This window comes from Plecotus auritus (assembly GCF_963455305.1).
Source record: "Plecotus auritus genome assembly, chromosome: X".
NCBI classification, from domain to species: domain Eukaryota; kingdom Metazoa; phylum Chordata; class Mammalia; order Chiroptera; family Vespertilionidae; genus Plecotus; species Plecotus auritus.
Window position 1 is genome coordinate 23,415,454 of NC_137784.1, and position 12,414 is coordinate 23,427,867.

The window sequence follows — 12,414 nt, forward strand, 5'->3', positions numbered from 1 at the left end:
CCACTGAGCCAAACCAGCTAAGGCAGCATTGTTATTTGAGTTCTGTGAGTCCTCTTCAGCAATGGAGCCCTAACTGCCACTGCCAGTGCAATTAATGTCAGAAGTGAAACTGTCTAGAAGACCTCCAACTCATTCCTAGCTAAAAATATGGCTAAGACGTTTAAAAAAGAAAAAGATGATTCTGATAAAAGGGATGAAAGTGTACCACTGCTGGTTGCCAAGCTACCTAGGGTTTGAAGTAGCACAGGCTTTGAAATTGGTTATTGATAAGACAACTTTCCAGTGGCATATGGAAATGGTGGAACCTGAACTCCAGGAGCTGAACAAAATGGATTAGGAGGAGACTGCAAACTGATGGCAAGTCTGCTAAAATTCAATTCCTTGGATGCCTTAGCAAAAGCTCAAATAAGCTCAGAATCTCCTTCCATTGAAATTCACCCTCTCTGGCCTGCAGGTGGAGTTCCAACCAAAGGAACCTGGGCAACCATCATTTTTGATAAATGGACTACACCAGTGAGATCAATTACAATTAAAAAGATAATTCAACTGGGGAACTTGTAGGTATTTCTTACTTTCCCACAATTTTCTCTTTTTTATATATTTTTATTGATTTCAGAAAGGAATGAAGAGAGACAGAAACATCAATGATGAGAGAGAATCATTGATTGGCTGCCTCTTGCACACCCCCTACTGGGGAACGAGCTCCCAACCCTGGCACGTGCCCTGATTGGGAATCTAACCGTGACCTCCTGGTTTATGGGTTGACGCACAACCACTGAGTAACACTGGCTGGGCACAATTTCCTTTTTCAATGTCATACCCAGTAGTCCCTGGACTGAGGCTACAATTAAGAGTCTCAAAGGCTGGTAATTTTCCAAAACAAGATATTACAGCTATTAGTTGGAACATAGGTGCAAGAATTCTGCAGGGATTGATGGAATAGATTACTTCTTTCTGACACCTCGCCTAATTGGGCTGTCACAAATGTTTTGTTGCCCACAGGACAGGATTAGCCCCACTTTTCTGTACTGATCCAATCTGAACCCCAACCATTGGGAAGAGACTGAAGGAGAAGCTCTGGCATATCTTATCTTCTTACCTTGCTATAAGCTAAATATGGACTAGCCCAGTGGCTGAGCCCAAGGGACATAGTTTGTGTATGGATTCAAATTTATAAGGAAGAAAAGGTAAGATTGTTGCTGAAGGTAAGAAAGCACCCAAATGAGTATTTAAAAGGGAAAACTGACATAATGTTGGCGCCCAGAAAGAGGCTTCAACTAGGAGAACGGTATGCTTCCTTAGCGGTGATTCAGACACCCTTTTTAAAGAGCCAAGAAGTGAGGAAGACAGCTGGCCAACCTACTGAACATACTGGATGAAGAAATGGGAGTTCTGTGACCATGAACTCCATGGAACAATAGTAAACTGGCTGTGTTTTTTGGTTCTTGTTTCTGTTATTAAGGACTCATGTTGGAAAGTACTCTGTGGGAATATTTACCCAGTCATATAGAGAAAATACGGATTTATAATCGTCTGAATAAGCATTGTGTGGACATTAATTGGAATGATGAAAGTTTAAGAAATGTATTGGGCATACAGTAGAAGGTTTATAAGCTATATGTCTCATCTGTCATAATATTACGTATAAAAATATAGCTATTTGCCCCACTGGTATATGAGGAAAGCCTCATATGGCTGGAGGGGACAGTTGGGACACCTGGATCACTGAGAAAGAATTAAGTTTAATTTGGTAGCTCTACTTGTTGAAATTGAAAAGCAAGAAATTTAACATGGATGGTTAGATAAATTTCTGTGACATATCCAAACCAAAGTCTGTTTAGGAGTGACTGCTATTTATATGATGTTAGCCTGGGAGATTCAACACTTTGCATCTCAAATTCATTTCCTAGTTATAATAAAGATGTTAGTACACAATGGCAACAACATGTCTGGTGGACCAAAGACACCCCCCCGCAAAACAAAGGAACCTTAGGAGAATTAGGAGTTGGGTGAAGACTAGCTGGCCAGGTAGAACTTGCTTTGAATGAGAAAAGATAAACTGGTGGAAAAGACCTCCTAGGGCAAAGAGAGCACTTTGAGGGCATCCAGTTCCAGGAGGAAGGTTAAGGCAAACTTCCTAGAATGATGATCGGGAGAATGGAATCAATGATGACTGGAGAAACCTACAAGGTGCTCCTTAATAGCTTCCGCACCACAACCGAGGGCCAACCATTCCTTCCCTCGTGTACACATCATGGGTATTATACAAGCTTTAAACAGGGACTACAGTGCTTTCCCTGGGAAAGAGATGTGGACCCCTCTCTTTGGACATCAATATCTGTCAAAGCAGATAAGCTTAGAAAATTAGTTTGGCTCTGTGCTCAAGGTGTTTTGAATTATGAAATAACAGAGACCTGGTCTCCAACCTATCTGAAAAAAATTGTATGCAGTATATGGGAAAAGTAGATTTTTGTGGGGGCAGGACAAAATAATCACACTACCCTCTCAGGCCCCCTTGCTGGGAGGCAGTCTGTGGCTGTGAATGCATATCCTGCCTTTAATGCTATTGCCCAAGTGAAGTCTTTTCCTGGAAGACTGTAGATTTGTAAGCCATGTTATCATGGGTCCTGTGAGTCTTCTTTAGCAACTGAACCCTGTCTAATGCCACCTTAGCGCGCCCTCAAAGGTGAGGAACATTTACCAAGAAGGGAGCACATTTTTCACCTGGTTTGTCACGGTGAGGATGTACCTTTACTCAGACAGCTCCAGGCTATTCAAAATCTCTCAACTGTGCGATTTAGCTGCTGAACAGAAGCAAATTGTTCTCTGCTTCTTATTTTCAGGGTATTTGCCACATTTATCAACTGCAGTATATTTGGTCCTATGGTTTGGAGAGAGTCCACCACACACGGTTATACTAAACTAAATACACATACTTTGTTTAAATGTATTTTTATTTCTGCTCTTAGAAGTTGGCTATATTTTTAATTTTAGAAGCCACACACCTATAATATGCCATCAGAACTACAGAAAGAGAAAGAAAACGTTTAGATTGTCTTCTTCATAACTTTCAATGGGGTATCAGTGATAGGAACCACTTTATGAAATCCTTCTTACCAAGCTTTCCTCTTTCTCTCTGCTTTTCTGTCCAGTTTAATTTTCATTCACAATGCATTGAAAAGCAATATGGAGTCATGTAACTCTAAATTGATTACAAAGTGGGGACATTATAGGGCAGGGGTGGGCAAACTTTTTGACTCGAGGGCCACAATGGGTTCTTAAACTGGACCGGAGGGCCGGAACAAAAGCTTGGATGGAGAGTTTGTATGAACTAATATAAATTCAAAGTAAAGGAGCGGAGGGGAGAGCAAGAGAACCCTCCGCTCTTTCGGCTCCGCAGGCTGGATAGAACAGCCGAACGGGCCAGATCCGGCCCACGGGCCGTAGTTTGCCCACGGTCATTATAGGGCCATGATGGTGTTCTTGATTTAAACGGCAAATTCTCTATAGTGAATAAAACTGTGTTATTCGGGTTTCTGCCATACTGAAGCTCTGATGTGAACTAAAAAAAAAAATAAGACTGCCCGGCTGGTGTGGCTCAGTGGTTGAGTGTCAACCTATGAACCAGAAGGTCATGGTTAGATTCCCAGGCAGGGCACATGCCCAGGTTATGGGCTCGATGCCCAGTAGGGGGCATGCAGGAGGCAGTGGGTCACTGAGTCTCTCTCATCATTGATGTTTCTATCTCTCCCTCTCCTTCCCTCTCTGAAATCAATAAAAATACCTTTTTTAAAAATAAGACCAAGTTGCTTAATGGCAGGAGCACTGCTTATTTTCTAATGTGTATGTAATTCAAACTTTCACTGGCATCAGGAAATCACTGAGATAACATCATTAATTTTCATTAAAGTAAGAGTTAGTAGAAGTGACCTTCAGCTGGAAAAGCTAGCCAGAACAAGTTTTATTTGCCTGTCCCACAAACAATAGCTCTTTATCATGTTTTGCAGGCATAGAAATGACAAAAAAGGCCGGAAGAGAAACCCAAGTAAATATAAAATTAAGAGGAAATTCTTCAATCATCTACTGAACAATTACTTAAGTAATATGACCACACATGTTTTCAATAATAAAATGATTGGTGAACTCTTCATTCTATATTCATACTATACATGGAACTTTTCCTACCATTCTTGAGAATCCAGTACTTAATTTAACACACCCTAATTTTGCTAGACCTAAATCTGTTCCAAATATGAGAAAAGAAATTTTCAGAAAGAAACTACTGATATTTTCAAATATGTTTAAATGAGAAAATTCTCCATTCTACATTCATGGCTTAACTTTATTACAAGGTTATAACCTCAAATGGCCGAATTTTTAAAATAATGTCAAAAAGCACTGTTTCTCCAAAGTTTATTAGAATATTTAAAATAACTTGAAATGATAGATGATGAGACAAACATGTGAACAGAGTTTTTAACAGAACTGAATAATGCCTAAATCCAAGGTCAAAAGGAACTTTATGAAAAGGGACAGTCTTTTTAAAAAATACATATTTTTAATGATTTCAGAGAGGAAAGGAGAGGGAGAGAGAGATAGAAACATCAATGATGAGAGAGAATCATTGATCAGTTGCCTCCTGCACGCCCCACACTAGGGATCAAGCATGTTTCCTGACCAGTTGATTAGGTCCAGGAAGTGACCATTTGAGTAGATGGCAGAGGTGGAGCAGATGTGAATTTCCATGGAGATGAAATAGGAAGTTAAGGAACTGAGAGGCCACAGTGATGCATGAATTATCCATGCCAATGTTGAAGACATCCAGAATTGGAGCCAGTACTAGGGAATAGAGAAAGACTGTGAACCCTGACTGCCAAGTCTTCAGGAATGAGGGGGTCTAGCCAGGGGGTCTGTGGAGGCCAACAATAAGATGGTCAAGGAGGGTCACTGGCAAGTGTTTTTATAAATGGAAAACGGAGAAGAAACATCCTAAAAGTGGAATTATTTGGAAAGAGAGAGTAGGCTTTTCTTCTTAATTTTGGTCTCTCCAATGCTTAGCAGAAAGCCTAGCACGGATTAGGGTTGAATATGTTTTCATGGAATGGATGCATGACTGAAAATAAATTTAGGTTTTTATTTCTCCAGCTTATAGTCTGAAGTTGTTATCATTTTTCAGCGATATAGCTGCCAAGTTTAAGTGGTTGTAAAGGGCTTTCCAGGCCCAGGATTTCCATAGGGACCTGTTAATGTCCCAGAGCTGGAAAGAGGCAGCTTGTGGTGGGGCGGAGTCAGCGGGCTGGATAAAGAAAGCCTTCTGCCTCTTTTTCTTTTTCTGTTCCTGTCCCAGAGATACTGCTTTCCATTGATAAAGGGGTAATTATGAACTGGTTATTGTGAAGTGCTATTGTATACTAGAGGCCCAGTGCATGAAATTCTGCACTGGGGGGGGGGTGGGGGGAGGGTCCCTCAGCCTGGCCTGTGCCCTCTCACAGTCTCGGAGCCCTTGGGGGAAGTCCGACTGACGGCTTAGGCCCGCTCCCACCACTGCCACTGTGCTGGCCAGCTGTGAGCCCAGCTTCTGGATGAGCGGTACTCACCCTGTGGGAGTGCACTGACCACCAGGGGGCAGCTCCTGCATTGAACGTCTGCCCCCTGGTGGTCAGTGCATGTCACAGCAACTGGTCGTTCCACCATTGGGCCAAAGCCAGCTCTCTGACATCACCCAAGGGGTCCCAGATTGCAAGAGGGCACAGGCCAGGCTGAGGGACCCCACTGGTGCACGATAGGGGTCGGGGAGAGACGCAGGAGGGCTCCAGGGCATGTCCGGCCCATCTCTCTCAGTCCCAATTGGCCAGACCCCAGCAGCAAGCTAACCTACTGGTCAGTGCACATCATTAGTGACTGGTCGACTGTCTGCCCCCTGGTGGTCAGTGCACATCATAGCGAGCAGTTGAGTGGCCTTAGCATATCATTAGCATACCACACTTTGATTGGTTGAACAGCTGACCAGAAGACCGGACACTTAGCATATTAGGCTTTTATTATATAGGACAGTATACTCCCAAGAGATCCTTAAAAGTTCAAACTTTGGTTTAGATAAGGCAATCTAATATCACTACTGCTAGTACTAAATACCTTTCAATAGGAGGGCATAATTCAAGTTTCATAAAGATAATTTTGGATGCCAGTGCCACTAGTTGGAAAATAAGATTATCAATATTTTAGTGATTCAATATCAGTAGCTGAGGAATGGTGCCAGAAATGATTCTAAACAATATAAAATAGTCTAGGTAAACATTAGGCCTATGATACTTTTAAAAAATGAACTCTATGTTACAAATGGACTTATGATAGCTTCTTTCCCCTGTCTCTCCAAATGAAAATATCCCCAACAGACCCTGACTGATGTGGCTTGGTTGGTTGGAGCGTCATCCTGTGCACTGGTCAGGGCACATACCCAGGTTGCAGGTTCCATCCCTGGTCAGGTCTTATATGGGAAGCAACCCATCAATATTTCTCTCTCATATCAATGACTGTCCCTCCCTCCCACTCTCCCTCCCTCCTATCTCTCTAAAATCAATAAAAACATATCCTTGGGTGAGGATTTAAAAAAAAAATAAAATACCCTGGACCCACTTTTTTAAATTTAATTTTTTTATTTTTTAAAATATATTTTTATTGATTTCAGAGAGGAAGGAAGGAGAGGGAGAAACATCAATGATGAGAGAGAATCACTGATCTGCTGCCTACTGTATACCCCACAGTGGGGATGGAGCCCACACCCCAGGCATGTGCCCTGACAGGAAATCGAACCCTGATGTCCTGATTCATAGGTTGATGCTCAACCACTGAACAACACCTGCCAGGCTAATTTTTATTTTTTAATTTATCTTTATTGCTGAAAGTATTACAGATATCTGCTTTGTTTGTTACCCCCAATGACCCCATCCTCCCCGAACCCATTCCTCCCCCCCCCCTTTTTTTTAAAGCAAAGAGTAACTATCAAGAGTAAATATCCAGAACTGGTAAAACACTCACAGCAAAGAGCCTTCTGCAGTCTTCGGAGTTTCATGGCAGTCCTATAAGCCGAGAACCTGACATTATTCAGGTCAGCTGGAGAAAACAAAGGGGGAAACACAGATCATTTGTTATTTCATCAGAAAGCACAGCCAAAAAGTCATAATAACTTGCCAACTGCAATAACAATGACAAAAATAGGCTAGGGAAAAAAATCTCGCATATGCCCCAAGTTTTGGGAAGTAAAATTATGTCAATATGGGGAAATGAATAAAAACTTTTTTTTCTCTTTGATAATCCAGTCACCTAAGTTCTACAAAGGACTACAGTGGACTAGTCTGCAGGGTTTTCAGGCATTTTTTTTCAAACTGTAATCCTGATTTGATTGTAGATTAAAGAGAACAAGAAATATATTATTGAAACAACCACTAGAACTTAGCAAAAATCAAGTGGCAACATAACATTTTTCTCTGATTAGAAAATTAAAGTTAAATATGCTCACCATGGAAAAATTAGAAGTTAAAGGAAAATATAAAATCAAGTAAATAAGTCATCCATGATGCCATTACCCAAAGATATGCACTGTTAACATTTTGAGTATTTCTTATCCAACATATACGTGTGTGTATGATGTATTTTAAAATATAATTGGGAGTAAAATAAACATTTAGTTTATATTCTAAAGTGTAATCATTCTAGTATTCAGCACAGATGAACAGTTCAATTTCTGCTATTGCGGATTCTACAGTCAACTATCAAGCTCCAACTCACCTAGCTGAAAGCTATATTTAGACGATACCCTTACTCAAGTCTATGCAAGCCTTGATACACCCTGGGCAATATTTCTTTTCTAGAGTTTCTGTATATTTATGTTTCAGGAACCCAGCTCCAAAAAGCTCCTTGAAAACAAGAACCCCATCTCCTACTTTTGTCATATTTTCCCGTAACTTAATATCTGACCGCTCTCTGAAAAAGGTCTAATACAGCTGATTAACAGACTGAATGAATAAATGAACAAAAGAATAAAAGAAAGAAAAAAGCATACTAGCAAGCATGACTGCCATTATCAATTGCACCCACAAAACCGATTCTTTTTTTAATGTTTTAATTGATTTTTTATAGAAGAAGGGAAAGGGAGATAGAAACATGGAGGAGAGAGAAACATCAACATCGATTGCCTGCCTCCTGCACACCCCCTGCTGGGGATCGAGCCCACAACCCTGCCATGTGCCCTGACCAGAAATGGAACCAGCGACCTCTTGGTGCATGAGTCGACATTCATCTACTGAGCCACACCAGCTGGGCACAAAACCAATCCTAATTGGGGGTTAGGAAAGGGAAATAGTTTAACCCATATCCAAATCACTTGGGTCAACATTATTAACTTTATGGCCTTTGCAAAGACCAAATATAAAAACCTGAATTGAAATTACGGGGAAGAAAAACAATGTCTGTAATTTACTTTAAAATATTCAGCGTAAAAATAAAAACAAAAAAGACTGACAATACTAAATGTTGGCAAGGATGTGAAGTAACTGGAATTCTCTTATAGTGCTGGTGAAATTAAACATACATCTATCTTATAACCCAACTATTTTACTCCTAGATGTTTACTGAAAAGAAATAAATACATGTCCACAAAAATGCCCATAATAGTTCGAACTGGAAACAAACCAATAGAAGAATGAATAAACAAATCGTGGTATAGTCATACAATGGGATACTACTCAGCAATAAAAAGGAAGTAACTACTACTCATGCAATAATGTTAAATGATCTGAAAAACATAATGCTGGGTAAAAGAAGCCAAAAATAAAGAATAAATAGTGGTTGATTCTATTTTTCTTAAATTCTAGAACAGGCAAATCTCACCTATAGTGATAGAAGGCAGACAGATGGTAGCCTAGTGCAGTGGTCGGCAAACTGCGGCTCGCGAGCCGCGGTTTGCCGCTCTGTTGACTAATGAGTTTTCCGACCACTGGGATAGGGGCTTAATCACAAGGAACAACAACAGCCTGGAATTATTGGAATCGAGAGTCTAGGTCAGTGGTCGGCAAACTCATTAGTCAACAAAGCGGCAAACCGTGGCTCACAAGCTGCAGTTTGCCGACCACTGGCCTAGTGTGCTATGGGGTTAGGTAACTGGCCACAAGGAACACAAAGGTATTTTTTAGGTGATTGAAATGTTATATATATTGATTAGTGTAGAGGTTACACGAGTGTATACATTTGCCAAACAAAAGTCAAACTGTAGCCCTGGCCAGAGTGGCTCAGTTGGTTGGTCGTTGTCCCCCACACTGAAAGGTTGCTGGTTCGATTCCCAGTAAAGGAATATGCCTGGGTTGCAGGCTCAATGCCAGGTAGGGGACATGCAGGAGGCAGCCAATGGATGTTTTGCTCTCACATCGATGTTTCTCTTTTTCCCCTCTCCCTTTGTCTCTAAAAATCAATGAAAATATGTCAAAAACAAAACAAAAACAAGAAAACCTCAAACTGTATGCTTAGAATGAGTGCATTTGATTGTGTTTAAACTATGCCTTAATAAAGCAGATTTTAAAAATTAAAAAAAAAAAATCACACAGACAATACAATATGTATGTGTGTGTTCGGTTAACACTTTAAGCACCCAGCCTGTTTTGTCTTCCGGACGGAAAGTATAGTGTCAGTCACCAGTGACTGACTGGGTGCTTAATGTGTTAAGCTACACTGCAGAGGTGGTCAGTTGTTTTAATCAAGAATGCACACTCCAGGGGTGGTTGGCTAGCAATTAATCAAAAAGCCTCACTCTAGAGGCGGCCACTGGAAGTGCTTCAGCTATATTTAGCTCCTATTATACCAGGGATATCATTAATTATCCTAATTAATGTTAGATGGGCTTGCATTGGAGGTATTAGTGGTTTGCAAAATAGGAAGACTATATGAAAAGGTTTAGAACCATCCCCGGCCATTACATTAACGGGATGTGAGAAGAGTCTAGTAGGCCCCCACCTTTAGAAATGGTGCTCTAGGTTGGACTCCAAAATGTCCAACTGTGGTTCATTGGATTCTTGGTTGCCTTAATTCAATTAGATGGGTCACAGAATCCTGCTGTTATAGCAGGGGTTCTCCAATTTGAGTCCTATACCAGAATCATCTGGAGGAGTATTAAACATACAGATTCCCAGGCCCTGCTTACTCCCAGATTTTTTAATTCGTTAGGTCTGGGGGGGGGGGGGGGCTGAGAATCTGCATGTCTAACATGTTTCCAGGAGATGCTGCTGCTGATGTCAGGGGATCATACTTTGAGAACCACTATGTTAAAGGAATGTGGTTAGAGGTGTGGATTGTGAGGCCAAAAGGCAGAGCTGTGACTTCATTGTACCTTTGGCACAGGTTTTACGATTGTTTTTGCACCCTGTGGCTAATAAATGTTCCCATGTGACCGAGTTTGTTCTGAGACTTGTTTTCATTACAAACTGGCATCCAAGATGGATCAGAGGACAGCCCTTACCTACGCCTAGCCACGGGTGGCTACCAACACCTACCAAACAGAACCCTGTAACCTTGTGGGTCCTTGTAACCCAAAGTGTGATTCGAGGACCAACAGCATCAGTATCTCTTTGGAGCTTGTTAGAAATGCAGAATCTCAGGCCCTACCGGGATCTATGAATCGAAATCAACATTTTAACAAGATTTCCCAGGTGATTCATATGGACCTTCTAGTGCAGTCAAGTCTTTAATTGTTCATTTTAATAAAGGCTCTTGTTCCATGTTAAAGTACAAGTATAACCTCCGTATCAGGGGTGGGCAAACTTTTTGACTCGAGGGCCACAATGGGTTCTTAAACTGGACCGGAGGACTGGAACAAAAGCATGGAGTGTTTGTGTGAACTAATATAAATTCAAAGTAAAGGAGCGGAGGGGAGAGCAAGAGAACTGGATAGAACAGCTGGATCCGGCCCGCGGGCCGTAGTTTGCCCAAGGCTGGTATAGATAGATCTGTGTTGTCTACTGTTGTTGGATCTGTCTACATTCCATTTTGTGGGCCTTTAGAAGATTATTTAATGACTATTATAGTCAATTAGACCAAAAACTCACTTCTGAAATATGTTTGTGGTTCTCTTATTTATGATGAACACCAATAAAAGTTACTCAATAAATTGTCTAAAGGTATCTTGAAAGGCTACAGATTTCCTTCTCTTTGAAGTGAATTAACTTTTCCCTGGACCTTGTTCTCTGGTGAGTAGAACTTGATTTACCTGGGTCCCTCTCCCCAAGACCCATGGTTCTTCCTTTGTCTCTTTTCCTCAGTCATTATTGCTTATCTTTTTGGGTGGTCTCAGCTAACTCATGGTATGAGCTGCCTTGTGGTAGTAATGCATGAGAAACTTAATTCCTGTCCCCCGTTCCAGACTGGTGTTAATACCATTCACCAATATTACCACACTTTCCCCATACTTCCTAGTGCAGAATTCCTTCTCGCACAGTTATAAATGATCCCCTTTGGCTCTTTATAAAATAAGCAACATAGAGACACAGAAATGCACTTTTTAATCAAGAACAGATCACTTTTCCCTTAACATCAGCCTGTAGCAGTTTCCAGGGACTAGGCCTCCAACTCCAAATTTCCTTTCATTCATTTACTTATATAAAAGCGTGGAGCATGAACTATGTGCCAATCAAGCATCTTGGCAGAAGATACAGGCTAAAACTTTCTCTTTAATCCTCCTTTTTAATTGCCTCTTAACTCATTGGTCTAGTTTCCTACTATCTTCCTTCTTTCATAAAGTAATATCTCTCTTCTGACCCCAATTCTTCTCTGCTTTCCAATTTTCCTGGTTCTATTCAGAATTCAGAACAAATGGTCTAAATGAGGTCACAGAAGCTCTGTCCTGTCCAAATCTCAGAGTTCATATGAAGAATTGGCAAATTCCAGGAGCTAGAGATCTAAATGGGAGAGGCAAGGATGATCAGATTCTTTCAGGGCGTGGGTTCACAGTGGAATACTATCAAAGACAAGCATCTGGAACATTCCAGCTCTAGCAGTGTTCTTAGCTTTCCTAAAGCAGTTCAAACTTGCTTCCCTTCCAAGTCCTAATTGTGGCACATTCTGCCTTAAGTTAATCTTCCCTGACACCTATTTCAGCATACCCCCAACTCACTGCAGAGAATAAGCCTTCTGCCACGAGTTTTCTATGCACCAGAGTCCAACTTGTTCTCAAACAGTGATTCAGGAATACCAGAAAAAAGTAGCAGGAAAAAATGCCTAGTTTTCATCATACTGCAACAGAAGCTATACAAATATATATCCAGTCACCATCAGAGAATTGCAATGGAGTTCTGGTGCCCTAAAAGCCCTACTCAAGGGAGTTAACCATCTGTGTTGTTTGAGTCTGCATGTGTTGCTAGGAATCTGTAG

At 41.1% G+C, this 12,414-nt stretch overlaps 1 protein-coding gene across 1 annotated transcript in view; it reads right to left on the reverse strand.

Moving 5' to 3' along the window:
- DMD (dystrophin) overlaps positions 1 to 12,414 on the reverse strand; it is a 2,407,712-nt gene that overhangs the window by 101,828 nt on the left and 2,293,470 nt on the right. The window contains 1 exon segment of the mRNA XM_080651877.1: positions 7,039 to 7,113. Within this exon segment, the coding sequence (XP_080508003.1) occupies positions 7,039 to 7,113 (75 nt within the window).